This window comes from Bubalus bubalis, chromosome 5 (assembly GCF_019923935.1).
Source record: "Bubalus bubalis isolate 160015118507 breed Murrah chromosome 5, NDDB_SH_1, whole genome shotgun sequence".
Lineage (NCBI taxonomy): Eukaryota > Metazoa > Chordata > Mammalia > Artiodactyla > Bovidae > Bubalus > Bubalus bubalis.
In genome coordinates, this window is record NC_059161.1 from 123,558,321 (window position 1) to 123,574,335 (window position 16,015).

Here is a 16,015-nt window from a genome sequence, read left to right on the forward strand (position 1 = left end):
AAATGAAAAGGTAGGTTCATGGGATCTTTTTAGCATCAGGCTTACTTAGCATTTGGATTTTCAGGTTTATTCAGTTGGCAGAGATTTAATGTTGAAGATAAATATTAACCCATTTGGAAACATTAAATAGAAATGCTTGTTTTAAGAAAGAAAAGAGTACTGTTTTTCAATGGTAGGAGTAAATGTGATGCTTCATTTTAAGATAATTAAAAAATAGTGAATTTTAAAATTCTGGTCTTGAGTTACCAAATTACTGCCTCTTGTCCACTAAGTTCTGCCTTGGTGTTAACGTGCTCCGTTTCTGTCAACCAAATAGTTTTCTTTTTTTAATTGAAGTATAGTTCATGTTCAATATTATGTAAATTACAGATGTTCAATACAAAGATTCACAATTTTTAAAGGTTAAACTTCATTTGTGGTTCCTATAAAATATAGGCTATATTCCCTGTGTTGTGTTTAGATTAGTACTTACAGATATAGCAATGGCCCAGTCCTTTAAAGCAGTCTCCTCATTTTAAGTATATTTCTGATATTTGTGAAAACATTTTTATAATTACAAGGAAGAAAGGAGTTAAGTAAAGATCGGTATATTTAGGGGTACTTTTTCAGGGTTTTGTTTTTCACATGTTGTTTTATTTTTTTTTCCATTTTTACTGAAGGCAATTTATATTCTTTAATTTTTTTTAAGGCCAAAGGTTGTAAAGAAAAGCAAATCTCCCTCCTGCCCTAGACCTCAAAGTTCCTTTTGTTGCCAGTTAACAAATGGAAGCACACTGTATGAACTTCAGTACTTTGCTTTTCAATTTAATATATCAACGTACATAGCTGTACCTCATTGTTTTTTGTAGCGGCAAGTATTCCATTATCTGGAGGTAACTATTTAACTAGGCTTTTATCGATGGTCGTTTAGATTATTTCTGGTGTTTATAACCAGCGCTCTTATGAATATCCTCACTGATGTACATGTCTTTGTATATGTATGCAGATATATTTACCAACTTAAAGAATATGCTCAGGGGTTGGTAGGGGAAGTCTATGCATTTAAAATTTTGATATATGTTGCCAAATTTAGAGAAATATAAGTCCTAGTTTTAGAGATAGAAGATTTCTTATATATGTCCTGTTTTTCCCAGTGGATTAATTGTGATTTAAATTTTTTTCTTTTCTTTTTTTTTTTTCCAGTATTCAGGGTCAGTTTTACATATTTGCCAACTATATATATTTAAATGCTTATATTCATGGCTGACTCCTCAAAATGAAGTTAAAAATGGTTTTAAGCAAAACCAGTTAGTACTCAGATACATATTTTTTCTTTCCTGCATGAAGTTGCAGGGTAGCATTATCTTTCTTGAGCTTATTTAAAAATTCTAGGGGCTCCTCTTTTCGTCCTTAGAAAAAATTGAATTGATTAACTTTTAGAAATGCATTTTGAAAATGAAGTAAGGTTTTGCTGCCAGGTGAGTGAAAATAGTAATTGGAAATATAGATTTGGGTTTTCCCCTGTTCCTTAAACCCAATGAAATTACGATGCTTTGCCAAATTAAAAAAAAAAAAGTTCAGATTCCTGTGTGAGGTTGTCAAATTCTCACGCTGTATATTTTCTTTCAGATTCCTTTGTTTCTTCCTCTTCCTCTCAGCCTGTATCTCTATTTTCGACCTCACAAGGCAAGTCTGTCATTTTTTGTGTGCATTAATAAAAGAAAAATGTTAAGAGAAAGAGGCTGTAACTGGGGAAATGAGGCAGGAGTTTTCTGTTGCCCCCAAACTCCCTAAAATAAAAACTAAATACAAGTTAGCAACTCCTAATGACTTTCTCGTAAAGCTCAATAAAATAGAATGAGGCTGGGTGGACCCTTTAACATAGCATAAGTTTTAGGTGTGACTTTGAGTATTTTAAAAATTAAAAACTTGCCAAAAGAACTTGGAGTAGAAAGAACTGCAGCTCAGAAAACACACTTTCTCCAGAATGCATTCAACCTGTTGATTTGCAGTTATCTAATTTGTTTGGAGAGGTAGTGGATTTGGGAAAACTCTATAAAACTGTGCTTCCACTGAACTAATACACCATCCTAGCTAGAATACTTTAGTATGGACTTATCTGAGATTCGTCCCAAGAGCTAGGCCAGTTCCACATTGCCTAGGAACACTGAACAAGCCAGTTGAATTTTTGGCAAGCGAGGCTTGTTTTCCTGGAGATTAAATTATGATGTTTTGGGGGGTTTGTTCTTACTCTATCAGTGAGGAAGGGAATCAGAGTTGATAGCTACATGGAAGAGAGTGTGCTTTGTGCTGCTTCGATTTGCATTTTTAAAAAGTGCTGTTTCATTTGTGCTCTTGTACTCCACCTCAGGGATAGGTCACCGGAAAATCATTATTTTAAAAAAGATAATTAAACTCACTATGTATTGTCCTAGCCGGAATGAAAGTGAGCATGCTGGTTTGTTAGGAAGACTTTCGCCTTGTAAGAATAAAAAACCTAATGGGATAAAATAAACATAGTAAGTTTTTTTCAGAGTCTGCTTCTTGGGAAACATGATAGACAGTTTATTGCATTCATTTCAGACTGATAGCATTAGAGTCCCCAACTCTTTTATAATGTGCCTCACTGTGTGAATTTGGATATCTTCTGGGTCAAATCATGACCTTTGAAATTAACTTGTTTATATTAAAATATAGATATTTTGTGAATGTTAGGAAATAAACATACAAATTGATCCTCAACATCTAGAACCCAACTAGATTTATATTTTTAAGGGTATTTTTTTCCTCATGAGAAATTTAATAATTTAGGCAAATAGATATTACGTTTATTCTATTCTGGAGGATGTCAGTTAAAAATATAGTGTAAATAGAACAAATAATTATATTTTCTCAAAGTATTTCAGATCTTTTAGGATACTTTCTTCATAGTCACTTTTTTCATATAGAAAGGAAATAATTGATAGCCTAAATAGTGTGACAATACAACCTAATCACAACATGCCTAATATATAGAATGTTGAGAAGATATGTCATAGTTTTAAAAATTACTTTAATCCATATTAGGAGAAACTACATACACACTCAAATCAGAGGTAAATAAAAGGGATTTTTCTAGTTAAAACAAAAGTTCAAGTAGGTTTCAGTTTCACAGTGACTATGAAAGTTTGTTAAAAAAAATAGATTTGTAATTCTTCCTTTTATAGTTATTTTGACCAGTGCAGATTCAGGGTATGTTACTATTAAAAGGGTATTGTAAAAAAGCAGTTAAAAATGTCATATCCCTGAAGATGTTCCAATCTAGCCTCTATTACTAGTATTTTCTCCTGCAAAAAAAAGGCATAATGGAAAAGCAGCCCAGTTGGTGCTGTACTTTGTTGGCAGGTCTAGAGATCAGCTGATTCAGTTTTTTGAGGGCACTCTTTGGCAGGTGATTAGGTGTGTCCTAGGGTGGCCAAGACTGGTAGCTTCTAGTCTGCCTTAATAAAAGCAAGGGAAAGGAAGTTGCTGTAGTACTTAGTTAACTGGATTAAACCCCCTGGAGAGAATAGCTAGGACCAGTTCCGCCCAGCGGCAGCCTTTCAGAGGGACTGTCGCCAGCAGGTACCTTTGAGTCCATAACTGGCACTAACCCAGCTAATCTGTCTCTGGCTTTCATATCCCTGAGCTGTTTAGCCTTGGAGAATTGTGCCTTGCTTATATATGTCCAAGCCATATTAGGGCTTCCCTGGTGGCTCAGCTGGTAAAGAATCCGCTTGCAATGCAGGAGACCTGGGTTCAGTCCCTGGGTTGGGAAGATACCCTGGAGAAGGGAATGACCACCCACTCCAGTATTCTTGCCTGGAGAATTCCATGGACAGAGGAGCCTTAGCAGGCTACAGTCCATGGGGTCACAAAGAGTTGAACACAACTGAGCGGCTTTCACTTTCACTCTTTCTTTTCAAGCCATATTAAGCAATATGTAGCAGTAATTAAAAATGACTTTCATACTTAAGAATGACATTTTTAATATTGAAATATATATTTATCATTATTGGACTTCGAGAGGCATGTACTAAAACTTGTCTTTTTCTGTTTTTTGATCATGCTGCTAAGCTCACGGGATCTTGATTCCCAGACCAGGGGTTGAACCTGGGCCCATAGTAGTGAAAGTGCTGAGTTCTAACCACTGGACCACCAGGGAATTCCCAAAGTTGTCATTAATTTGGACTGAGAAGAAAGGGCAGTTAAATCTTTCAAAAGGAAATTATGTAGTCTTTATTAAGTTGTACTACTTTGAAGTATACAGCTACTTAAGCTAACAAGTTAAGCTTTTTGAAAACTAATAGATTTATGTTGAGAATGTCAAAAATAATCAGTTCTTCTTAAGTAAGTTGTATTCCTGAGTAGGTCCTTTGCAATCGTTCGCTTATTGATTCCTTTTTTATAGTTCATCAAGCAGAGTTAAATTTCAACTTAATCCTGGAGCATTTCAAATAGGGGAGTAAATTTTAACGTTTTCCTGTACTGTTAAATAAGGATATTAACAGAGGTATAGATGTAGTTTATGTGGTCATTTGGGGTGGGTTGTTTTTTGTTTGTTTTGAGCTTTTACTGTGGTTAGTACTTTTTTATCTCATTTAATCCTCACAGCCAATTTTATGGAGGAAAGGTATTGCTTCTTTTACTAATTGAGGACATTGGGGTTTTAAATGGTGAAATCCCTTGTTCAAGGTCACACAGTGAGTAAATGACACACCTAGGACTCTGAAGTCCATGTATGTAACTATTACCTCCAGTGAAGGTGATGTGTTAGTGATATTTTAAGGTTTACAGGTTTTTTAGGATGTCGTGTTAACATCATGAGAACACAAGAGGCAGAAATGACCATTTTAACCATATTATTGCTGTTAGTGATATAATTTAGTATCATCTGGGGGATATACTCCCTCCATCAGACACAAAATCAAATTTGGTTTCTTCTTTTGAAATCTTTGATAATAAGTGGAAGCTGGAAAATACTACAATTTTCTGTAGAAAACATTGGAAGAAAAGTGGGTGAAAATAAGATTATAAGGAGGATCCATCCACCACCCAGAGTTGGAAGCACATTTGCAGTAGTGAATATTTGCAAATAATTTGAGTAATGCAGTAGGTATATGGAATAGGAAGTTAAACACTGAACTTTGGGGCAAGCATTGAGGGGAAAAAATTGCCAGTTACAGCCTTTTTTTTTTTTTTTTTTTTTTTTAACAAAAGCAAAACATTTTTCTTTGTACAAAATAGACTTTCTGTTAAGGATCTAGCTTGGCTGCAAAGTGTCTGCTGGCTAACTTCCTATTTTGATGCTTGGCTGAAAATTGCTGATACTGTTTTGCACGATAATTTGTCTTTCCCTCTTGTTTTGTGAACGTGAGAAAATTCAAGTGTAGGAAAGCCTATACCTGAATATTTCAAGCCTCCCTTGTATGAATAAGCATAATATGTATGTGAAAATGTAACTTGGTGGCTTACTACAGGCTTGGCACCCTTTCTTCCCTGGTATGTGCTTTTTCCATGTTACCAACTAAAAGTAATGAATTTCCAGGCTGGGTAGGAACCAAATGGTAACTGTAGCATAATCCCAAGTTACTCACTCTTTTAAGGAAGAAGTGTAATATACAATATTCATTATGGCTTACCTGTCTCTAGATCACATTGTGTTTTCATTATTAAGTTACAAAACACTTGAATAAAAAAATACTAAACCCTTTTCTAAAAGACAGTTTGGAGAATAAGAGAAGATATTTTGACGGATAGAGTAAACAGTATATGAAGAGGCTTTTTCAATTCAAAATATTCACTTGATGCATACACAGTATTCAGTTAAAAGTTGTTTCTTTATCCTGTGATTGGGCTTCCCTGATGGCTCAGCGGTAAAGAATACAACTGCAATGCAGGAGACTCTGGTTTGATCCCTGGGTCTGGAAGATCCCCTGGAGGAGAAAATGGCAATACGTTCCAGCATTCTTGCCTGGAGAATCCCATGGACAGAAGAGCCTGGCGGGCTAGAGTCCATGGGATTGCACGAGTCAGACATGACTTAGCGCCTTAACCACATCTTGTTCTATGAGATAAAATACTCTGGATATAGAAGAGGGGAAACTTTTTCAATTTCCATGCAAGATTCTCTAGTCAAATGGGGCTTTTGCCTTATTCCAATCAAAATTTTGAGTTAATATATTAACTCAGTTTAATCCTCAGAGCAATTTTTTTTTTTTTTTTTTTTTTTTAGAGCAATTCTTAAGTTAGGTGCTTTAGTATCCCAATTTTCAGATGGTAGTAAGCAACTTGACAAGGCCACACACCATTAGTAAGTGTAATGAAAGGATTTTGCAACTCTTAATAGGAATTTTAGGTCTGGGAGTGGTCTGGAAATTTAGAGTATGACCGCCAACTTAATTTCCTAGTCTTATTTAAGATAATATATGTAAATGGAGACTTCTGAGTAATGACTATTAAGTGTCATGCTGACTAATTGGAAGAGTCTTTGCCAATGGAGCTTAGTTTCTAAAGACCTATTAGATTCTGGTCTTTGTTTTATTTAATGTACTTTACTTCCAGACTGCTTTTTTCCATGTCTTGATACAAATCAGTTCTGTTCAAGTTTTTTAGAATTTCAACTAGCCAAATGAACTTCTTTCCATTTGCTGAAATTCTAAGCAAGATAATTATTAAAATTAAAGCAAAAATGCTAACTTACTTTGCTACATGTGGGAAAGCTTGATTGACTGTCATGAGAGCTAACATCCAGAGCTAATAGCTAATAGATGCTATTGGCTGAGGAATTACTCTCCTAATTACTGAGGAAAGAATGCAGCACCACACTCTGTTTAGCCCCTAAACCTGTCCCCCCAGAAAATACTGTCTGCTCCAAGCATTGCCACAACATTATCATTAGGGAACATGATAAAGCTATTTTTGTGTATATAATAGTTATGTCATATTAAAGAATCTTCAGTAAAATGAAGTCTGTCAAGAAGTTACGGCATTCAGTACAGAACTTGGTATTCTGAGAATAAAATTTCTAACCTAATCTAGTTTTTACCTCAGATTATTGTATACCTAATTCTAAACTTCTGGAGTAGTAAGAGTTCAAGGAAATTAGAAAAGAAACAAGGCTTAGAAAACTGAGAATTTTGTGTCCTAACAAAGCATAGAACATTTCTACCATCCTCTTTGTGTGTGTGTGGCCGCACCGCATGGCTTGTGGCAGAGAAAGCATCAATCTGAACCACTGGACCACCAGGAAGCTCCCTGCCGTACGTTTTTTTTGTTTCTGATACTGTGTGCATTCTTTCATTAGCATCCAGTATCAGTTGCTTTCTTTCTCATTTCATCAAATCCATCATCATCATCATTATCATTTATCTGTTGACTTTGCTTCTTTTCTGTCTCCCACTCTGTACTGTAAGCTCCACAAAAGCAAGGATTTTTTCTGTGTTCACTGGTTTTTAATCTAGATTCTAAAACAGTGTCGGGCACATGATAGTGGCACTCAGTAATTAACAATGAATTATTACTAATTCATTCTGTCCACTTGTGTCTGTAAAATGACAAGTCTAACTCATCTGAAATCTCAATCTCTATAAAACATATAAGCTGAGCATTCCCTGTGAGAGGTGGAGTCAGTGTTGTTCAAGATTCCATTCGTTTGAAGGGAGGGGGGGGTCCCAGTTTTACCTTATTCCAGATTTAATTCATTAAATGTCTCCTAGTAGAAACATTCACCAGTAAATTCAATAATAATACATAGCTCAGACTGTGGAATATTCTGATATTAATGTAGTCCATAGTTCTTTAAATTTCAGGTCTTTAAACCTTTTAACCTGCAGTGGTAAGCTTCATTTATCCTTAATCTTGCTGTGTATCCATACTGTACAATGATAGATGCAAAGCCATGTTTACTGCATTAGAACTAAATATGAATTATAGCTTATTTCTGTGTCATGGCTACAATTTGTACCACCAAACTGTAACTATTTTTTTCTCAATTTACAAAGACTTTTCCCCCAGATTATGGTTACACTGTGCTAAAGGTCAGAGATCCTGTTACATCAGATTTCAGTAATGTTTTAAAATATAGGAACTTTATCTGGCATTTGGAAACACATTTTTGTAATAGTAGAATTTTGTCTCTTGCTATAAGATATTTAAGTATTTCTTTTCATCTTTATAAAATGATTTTGAATAGAATAAAGTCATACTTTTGCTTTCATCTAATTACTATTCAGCTTCTCAAATTAAAAAACATAAGTTGAATAAAAGTAATCGCAAAAGTTTTTCTCTCTCACATCTTCCCAATTGCTCATTCACACTCAAGGGAGGCATTTCTGTCCTGAGGGCTCACCTGAGCAAGCTGAATCTTTGATTCATTCTTTTGGAACTCGTTGTTTAAGACGTACTTTGTTCCAGCTCCAGAGATACAACAGTGTGTGAGAACGATGGTGCTTGGGACATCGTTGCTGCCCTTGGGACAGTTGCTCTGATCTTTTCTCCAGTAAAAAACTTCCTAGGTTAGAGAGTTGGAAAACAGGGTGGTAAATCAGTGGCTACTGTGATATTAAAAACTGATAAGACCTAATTAATGTATTGCTTTTAGGGGAGTATTTTGTTTTAAAAGATTTTCTGGAGTTCACTCTTAATAAAGGAAACCAGTGTACACAGTTCAGTTTTCAGTTGACAAGTTGGTACAAGAGATTTTGGAACAGACCAATGTTTTCAGTGCCCTTTAAAACATTAAGGCCCTCTTTACTTGGGGCCCACCTTCCCTGTGGATAGAATGGAGTGTACTTCTAGCCTGATTTTTAGGCTGGGGGGGTCTGCTGTTTCTCTATGGGAAAAAAAAAAAACTCTCGTCACTTGTTTTCCTTTTCAGATAGTCAGGCTCTTAACAGTGGTTTTATAAAAGGGGTGTGTTCTGAATTGTTCCATCTACAGATGAGAGTGTATCAGTACTTCATAATATGTTTGTTTTATATGGATTACATTGTTTCTGCTGAATAGCTCTACTAAATACCAAAGGAAAAGGAATAAACACTTCCCCAGATTATCCAATCTTTATTATAACCTTCTTCATGCTTTACCATTAAAGGGAAAATGTAGATTGATAAGTATTTTGTCATGAAAATTTTTTTTCATTTGCAGTTTGTAGCATGATAAGCCTCTTCTGTGTCACTGCTGGCGGTTTTATGCATGTCTTATAGGATAACTATTGATCATTGTTTTGTTACATATTTATGTGTGTATGTATATATACATCCTGTGTGTATATATATATGTGAATTTAAAAATAAAAAGCATGCTGCTTGGCCTGACTAGCTAATGTGTAATTGTACCTGGTAAACAATTGTTTTTCTTTCAAATTCTGGCCATAGAGGGATTGAGCTCTCTTTGCTCTGATGAGCCACCTTCAGAAATTATGACTTCCTCCTCTTGTTCATCTTCTGAAATACGTAACACTGACCTTACAATACTACATGGAGTAAAAAGCAAAATGTTAGGCAGCCAGATTCTTTTAGCCCAAGAAGAAAAAGACTGCTTGTCTCTTCTAGATGGGAAAAAGATGGAAAAGCCTCCGGGGGCCAGTAAAGACATGGAAGACTCCCCAGTTTCTGCTGCAGAAGGAGTTCACTGTGACCGTCCTTCCATTCCACTCAGCTTCCTGGGTCATCCTGCTTTTCTCTCAAAGGAAGTTGGTCAAATGGAACAACAGATAAATAAAGATCAAGAGTCCCGGAGCCCAAATGAGGAACCAAATAGGGATAATATAACTGCCTTGGATGCAGATGACAAGTTCACTGCGCTGACAGCCCAGAAGCCAGCCACCCAGCAGCCTAAAACAGAAGGCGTTTGTCCATATTCCTTGTCTCCTTCTGAAGCTTCAGGAGGTGGTGTTATGGAAAAGGATTCCCCTGAATCACCATTTGAAGTAATTATTGACAAAGCAGCATTTGACAAAGAATTTAAAGACTTATATAAGGAAAGCATAAATGATTTTGGTAGCTGGGCAGTGCATACTAGTAGAGAATCACCTACAGACATTTCAGAGTCTAATGACAAAGTATTTCCACTGAGAAAGAAAGAAGCAGGGCGTTACCCAGCCTCTGCATTGCTCACCAGGCAGTTTTCACACACAACTGCAGCATTGGAAGAGGTATCTAGATGTGTGAATGATATGCATAACTTTACTAATGAAGTACTGACTTGGGATTTGGTTCCCCAAGTGAAACAGCAGAATGATAAAGCTGAGTACAATACAAAAACTACAGGACTTGGCACAAGTGAATATAATTCAGAAATTCCTGTTGTAAATCTTAAAACGAACACTCAGAAAATTCCTGTATGTTCTATTAATGGAAGCACTACTAACACTAAATCACCAGGTGACTGGGTGGAAACATCTCTCCCACAGGAAAATGCCGTGCCAGATCATTTTGATTCCACACAGGAAGTCACTATCAAAGGTGTGCAAGACAGTGTGCAGAAAAGAGACGACACACTTTCAGAGTTACCTGGATCTCCACTGGAGAAATGTGTCTCTCTTGGCTCTGGAGTGGCCACAGATAAAGTAGTTTTACCCGACGGCCACCTGAAAGGTGGAATGAGCTGGCAGACCTCTGTGTTGGGAGAAGTGACAGAAGCTGATAGTTCTGGTGAATCTGATGACACAGTAATAGAGGACCTCACAGCAGATAATTCATTTGAGAGAAACAAAATTCAGGCTGAAAAACCTGTTTCCATCCCAAGTCCTGTTGTAAAAACAGATGGAGAAGTCAAAGAGATCCTCAGTTGTAACAAGAAAGACAGAACATCTGAAAATGTTGAAGGGTCGGTCAGTGACTCTGAGCCACAAGAAGTTCGGCCTGATCCTCTTGAAAGGAGCCCAGGTGAAGCAGTGTGTTCACTAGTATCTAATAAGAATGGCACGTCAGAAGTGAAGCAGTCAGGTAGTAAGCATGAAGCTGTTCCTGAAAAGCCTGTTGCAGCTGAGAACCCAAAACTCCCTTCAGAAGCAGCTCCTACAGAACTGGCACAAAGTGTGACAAGCTCTGCCTATCTGGAGTCATTGCATGAAAAAAATGTGAAAGATCTAGATGATTCTTCCCCAGAGGACCTGATGGCGGCCTTTACAGAAACCAGAGAGAAAGGAATAGTAGGTAAAGGTGAAGTCAATACCTTCGAAGCAACATCAGAGGAGACTAAGGACTTTAAAACAACTCTTCCTCTAGATGCTTTGCATGAGAGTAAGTCAGGTGGTTCTGAAATTAAAAACATAAAAAGCAAATACAGTGAACAAAGCAAAGAAACAAATGGGAGTGAGCTGGAAGTTTTCCCTACCCAAGGTACTCCAATAGCATCTCTCGACTTAGAACAAGAACAGCTCACAATCAAAGCACTTAAAGAACTGAGTGAAAGGAAGGTTGAGAAGTCAGCTTCTGTACAGGATAAAGGAGAATCTCCTGAAGAAATACTCAAACAGACTTTAACAAATGTTAAAGAATCTTCTTGGCCACAGAGATCATATGATGTCCTAGAACACAAAGATGTCAAGACTGGATCTGATCTTGAGATTTCCAGGAAGCCCACTATTATCAAAGAAACCAGTAGGGTAGAGGTTATTTCCAGCCTAAGCAAGACTGAGCCAGTAAACAAGCCTGTCCTAACAAGACTTCTGACAGATGCATCAGGTAACTGCTTACATTAGAAATACTGCATGTGGGAAAAAAAAGAAATACTGCATGTGGTTAATTCTGCTATGATTGATTATTTAGAGGGCCATTTTTCTTACTCTCTGACTTATATCACTAAATTATAGCTAGAATAAAATATACTGTATAATGGGGAAAGGTAGATTTTTTTTTAATGGTTGTTTGATTTGGTTTTCTTATACAAATGTTTCCCAAAGCAGGAGACTACTTGTTAAAATTAATATTCTCTTAAAGAAAAAAAGTGTCATGGTCCAGTTTTTTCAAGGTCTTCCTTTCATTATACGTTGACTGTAGGGGAGATTGCTGCTTTTAAGACTATCACTAGGCTCTTATTTACACAGATTATGATAAAATCTCCATAATAATAGCACTGCTTAGCCCTTGGGTTTTTTGCTTAGCCCTTGTAAAATCTATTTAGCAATCAAAGAGAAAGGAATTCCTGCTGGGAAGATAATAAATGAAACTTTTAATTAATCTGATCTTATACCACAGAGATTTTATGCTCTGAAAGTAGGTAACCTGTACTCTAGTACAGTCGTGCCAGTGATGCTTTAGGAGAACTCATGGATTGTTCTGCTTTGGACCTTGTTGACAGTCTTCAGGTCAAAACTCTTTGTATGGTACTAGAAGCCCTTCTGCTTGTCTTCTGTTTATTTGAGTGATTACCGTCCTAGCTGTTGACCTTCATTTAAATTACTTCAGAAGTTCTCCGTTCTGGTGTCTTAATGTAATGAAAAAAAGATCTATAAAGCCTCCAGAATCAACCCCCAACCTCTGATCTGATAGGAGGCTCTGCACTTGGTGTATGATCAGTGTGGTCAGAGTTAGGTGCTGTGCAGGGCTCTGGTTTTCCAAACTTTTTAAACAATAGATTTCTCTTTAAAATGAAATCAGACACAGAGTTATAATATTTAAAACCAAATGAGATTTTTGTTAAGAGAAACTTTTTAAGTGAGGTTGTACCATTTTTTTTTCCCCCTGTAAAGGTTTTATTATGCACAGAATAAGGAGGGGGGCTCAGTCCTTTGTAGCCACTTCCCTCTGGTCAATTCTTCCTGCAAGGGTACCGCTAACTTGCTTTGCTTGGTTAGGTTCCCTGCTGGCATCTGTGGGTCACCTTGAAGTCTACAGCCATAGGCCGCTGCAGAACCATGAGTGCTGCCCATCATAGCCTGCAGCAGAAAGGCACCATTTACTTCTTATTTTATAAAGGTATTTCCTTACCGAAGACCATGGACAGGTTATTTAACCTTACTAAATCTTAATCCTTAAAATAGAGATAATAATGGTACTTACTTTATAATAGCGTGAAGATTAAAAGTGTAAATGCAGGTTATAAAGGGCCTCAGTTCATTCAGTTCAGTCACTCAGTTGCGTCCAACTTTTTGCAACCGCACGGACTGTAGCACGCCAGGCTTCCCTGTTCATCACCAGCTCCTTGATTAATCAAACTCATGTCTATCAAGTCAGTGATGCCATCCAGCCATCTCATCCTCTGTCATCCCCTTCTCCACCTGCCTTCATTCTTTCCCAGCATCAGGGTCTTATCTAATGAGTCAGTTCTTAGCATCAGGTGGCCAAAGTATTGGAGCTTCAGCTTCAGCATCAGTCCTTCACGAATATTCAGGATGGATTTCCTTTAGGATTGACTGGTTTGATCTCCTTGCAGTCCAAGGGACTTTCTAGAGTCTTCTTCAACACCACAGTTGAAAAGCATCAAATTCTTCAGCACTCAGCTTTCTTCAGAGGGCCTGCTGCTGCTGCTAAGTCGCTTCAGTCATGTCCGACTCTGTGTGACCCCATAGATGGCAGCCCACCAGGCTCCCCCATCCCTGGGATTCTCCAGGCAAGAACACGAGTGGGTTGCCATTTCCTTCTCCAATGCATGAAAGTGAAAAGTCAAAGTGAAGTCACACAGTTGTGTCTGACCCTTAGCGACCTCATGGACTGCAGCCTAGCAGGCTCCTCCATCCATGGGATTTTCCAGGCAAGAGTACTGGAGTGGGGTGCCATTGCCTTGGGCCTAGTATATAGTAAATATTCATTTAGCAGCAAGTACAGGACCTGGCATATAGTAGGTCCTAGATCATTATTTGTTACTGAATGCATTGTTAATAATTATCTGTGAAAACACTGAGGCTTTTTTATAAACTCAGAAATGTGAAATGGCAGATAAGGATAGCTGTTATACTCTAGAAGTTGAAGATAGTTGAACTTGGATTAAAGAGACCTGAATCCGTATTGTTGCTAGAAATGTGACTTTAAACAATTAAGTTACATCACCTTTTGGGGCTTTAGTTTCCTTATCTATAAAGTGAGGATGTTGATGTAGGTGATCATCAATACCATTTCTCTGACCCTGGTAAGTACTAGCTTTCTTCATGAGTTGTTGTCAAAATTTTTAAACATAGGCTTTTGAAGTGATGAGGTGTATAGAAATTAGGTAACAATCCAGTGTCTAATTCTGGCAAATTCCTGCTTTAGTGTGTGACCTTTGACAATTAGCCAAATTGGTTTGGCATCTTGCTTTGTTAATATTGTGGTATTTTGCCCTGCTTCATAGGAGAAGGCAATGGCAGCCCACTCCAGTACTCTTGCCTGGAAACTCCCATGGACGGAGGAGCCTGGTAGGCTACAGTCCATGGGGTTGCTAAGGGTCGGACACGACTGAGCGACTTCACTTTCACTTTTCACTTTCATGCATTGGAGAAGGAAATGGCAACCCACTCCAGTGTTCTTGCCTGGAGAATCCCAGGGACGGGGGAGCCTGGTGGGCTGCCGTCTCTGGTGTTCCCACAGAGTCAGACATGACTGAAGTGACTTAGCAGCAGGAGCAGCATAGTGTTACTCTTTGTGACCCCATGGACTGTAGCCTAACCAGGTTCCTCCGTCCATGGGATTTTCCAGGCAAGAATACTGGAGTGGGTTGCCATTCCCTTCTCCAGGAGATCTTTCCGACCCAAGGATTGAACCCAGGTCTCCCGCATTGTAGGCAGATGCTTTTTTACCGTCTGAGCCACCAGGGAAGATCCTATAGTAAATAAAGTACTGTGTAAATACTAATTATTAGTAAATCTCAACTGAGTTATTTAGTGTGAGAGGTGAAGAGGACTATGGAAGTTTAAGTTGTTTTGTCACTGACTAAATTCTATGATAAATAGACATTTTTAGATGATAATTAAAGAAAACTAGTATAATTAGACCAAGAAGCTAAAAGTTCTTCCTTTGAAGGTTTCAGAATTGAAAACCTTTTAAAATTGTCTTACATCATGAATAAATCTTTTAAGATGTAAATTATACTAATAGATACCACCATCTAGCTCTAAGCAGTGTATCTGAGCAGTCTTCATTTCTAAAGTAAAACCAATTCTGTAATTATATTCTGCCTAAAGTTGTTGGGGAAAATAGGCAAAGGAAGCTATGGAAAAAATTAATGGTATTTTATTTTTCTTTTGCTATTCTTTGGTATATATGGCAGTATATAACAGACCTGGAAATGACCTAGCAATTTTGTTTCTAGGTATGTATTTAAGGGGAAAAGAAATTTATGTGCAAAAACAACTATAGAGATATTCTTTGTAGGGCTGTTTACAATAGTGGCAGGTATCTTAGTGCCTTAACAATTAAAGATTGTTGGAGTATGTAACATACCTGTGCAGTTGAATGTTATATAGCCTTTGGAGTTGTTATAGGTTGATGTGAAGTACAAAAAGAAATATACTTGTATTTCTGTATATTAGAATTAATTTCTATTGTTTTTTTTTTTTTAATTTCTATTGTTAATTAATATTTGCTTTCAAACTAAAGGACCCTTTGATTACCATCTGACCCAATTCCCCCATTTCCCCAGAGGGAAATTATCTTATAGTGTTGTGTTAGTTTCTGCTCCACTACATTTTAAATGTATGCATATATGGTATTCTTTTGTGCTTTTAAAACTTTATTAATTTTATCTTTGTTGGGATTTCCCTTGTGGTCCAGTGGTTAAAAATCTGTGTTTCCATTGCTAGGAGCATGGGTTTAGTTCCCTGGTGGGGGAACTAAGATCCTTCATACCATGCAGAGCTCACCCTCAAAATAAATTAATATTATCTTTGTTATGCAACTTGTTTCATTCAACATTCAGTTTTTTAACTCTTTTCATATGGAGGTATATATTTTAATGGCTGTGTTGTAACCCATTTTATTACTATATAATTTTTCTTTTAACTAATATTTGGGTTATTTTCTGTGTTTTACTACTGTAGACATTGCTGAAGTTAACATCCTGTACTCATCTGTTTTTATACATATGTACATACTTCTCT

At 37.1% G+C, this 16,015-nt stretch overlaps 1 protein-coding gene across 2 annotated transcripts in view; it reads left to right on the forward strand.

Annotated features, from left to right (window-relative positions):
* RTN3 (reticulon 3) overlaps positions 1-16,015 on the forward strand; it is a 64,309-nt gene that overhangs the window by 18,002 nt on the left and 30,292 nt on the right. The window contains exons 2-3 of one of the 2 annotated variants that reach the window (XM_006050833.3): positions 1,609-1,665; positions 9,375-11,687. The exons of the other annotated variant lie outside the window; for it this stretch is intronic. Coding sequence (XP_006050895.1) covers positions 1,609-1,665; positions 9,375-11,687 — 2,370 coding nt within the window. The remainder of the gene's footprint in view (positions 1-1,608; positions 1,666-9,374; positions 11,688-16,015) is intronic. 2 annotated transcript variants of the gene reach the window in all.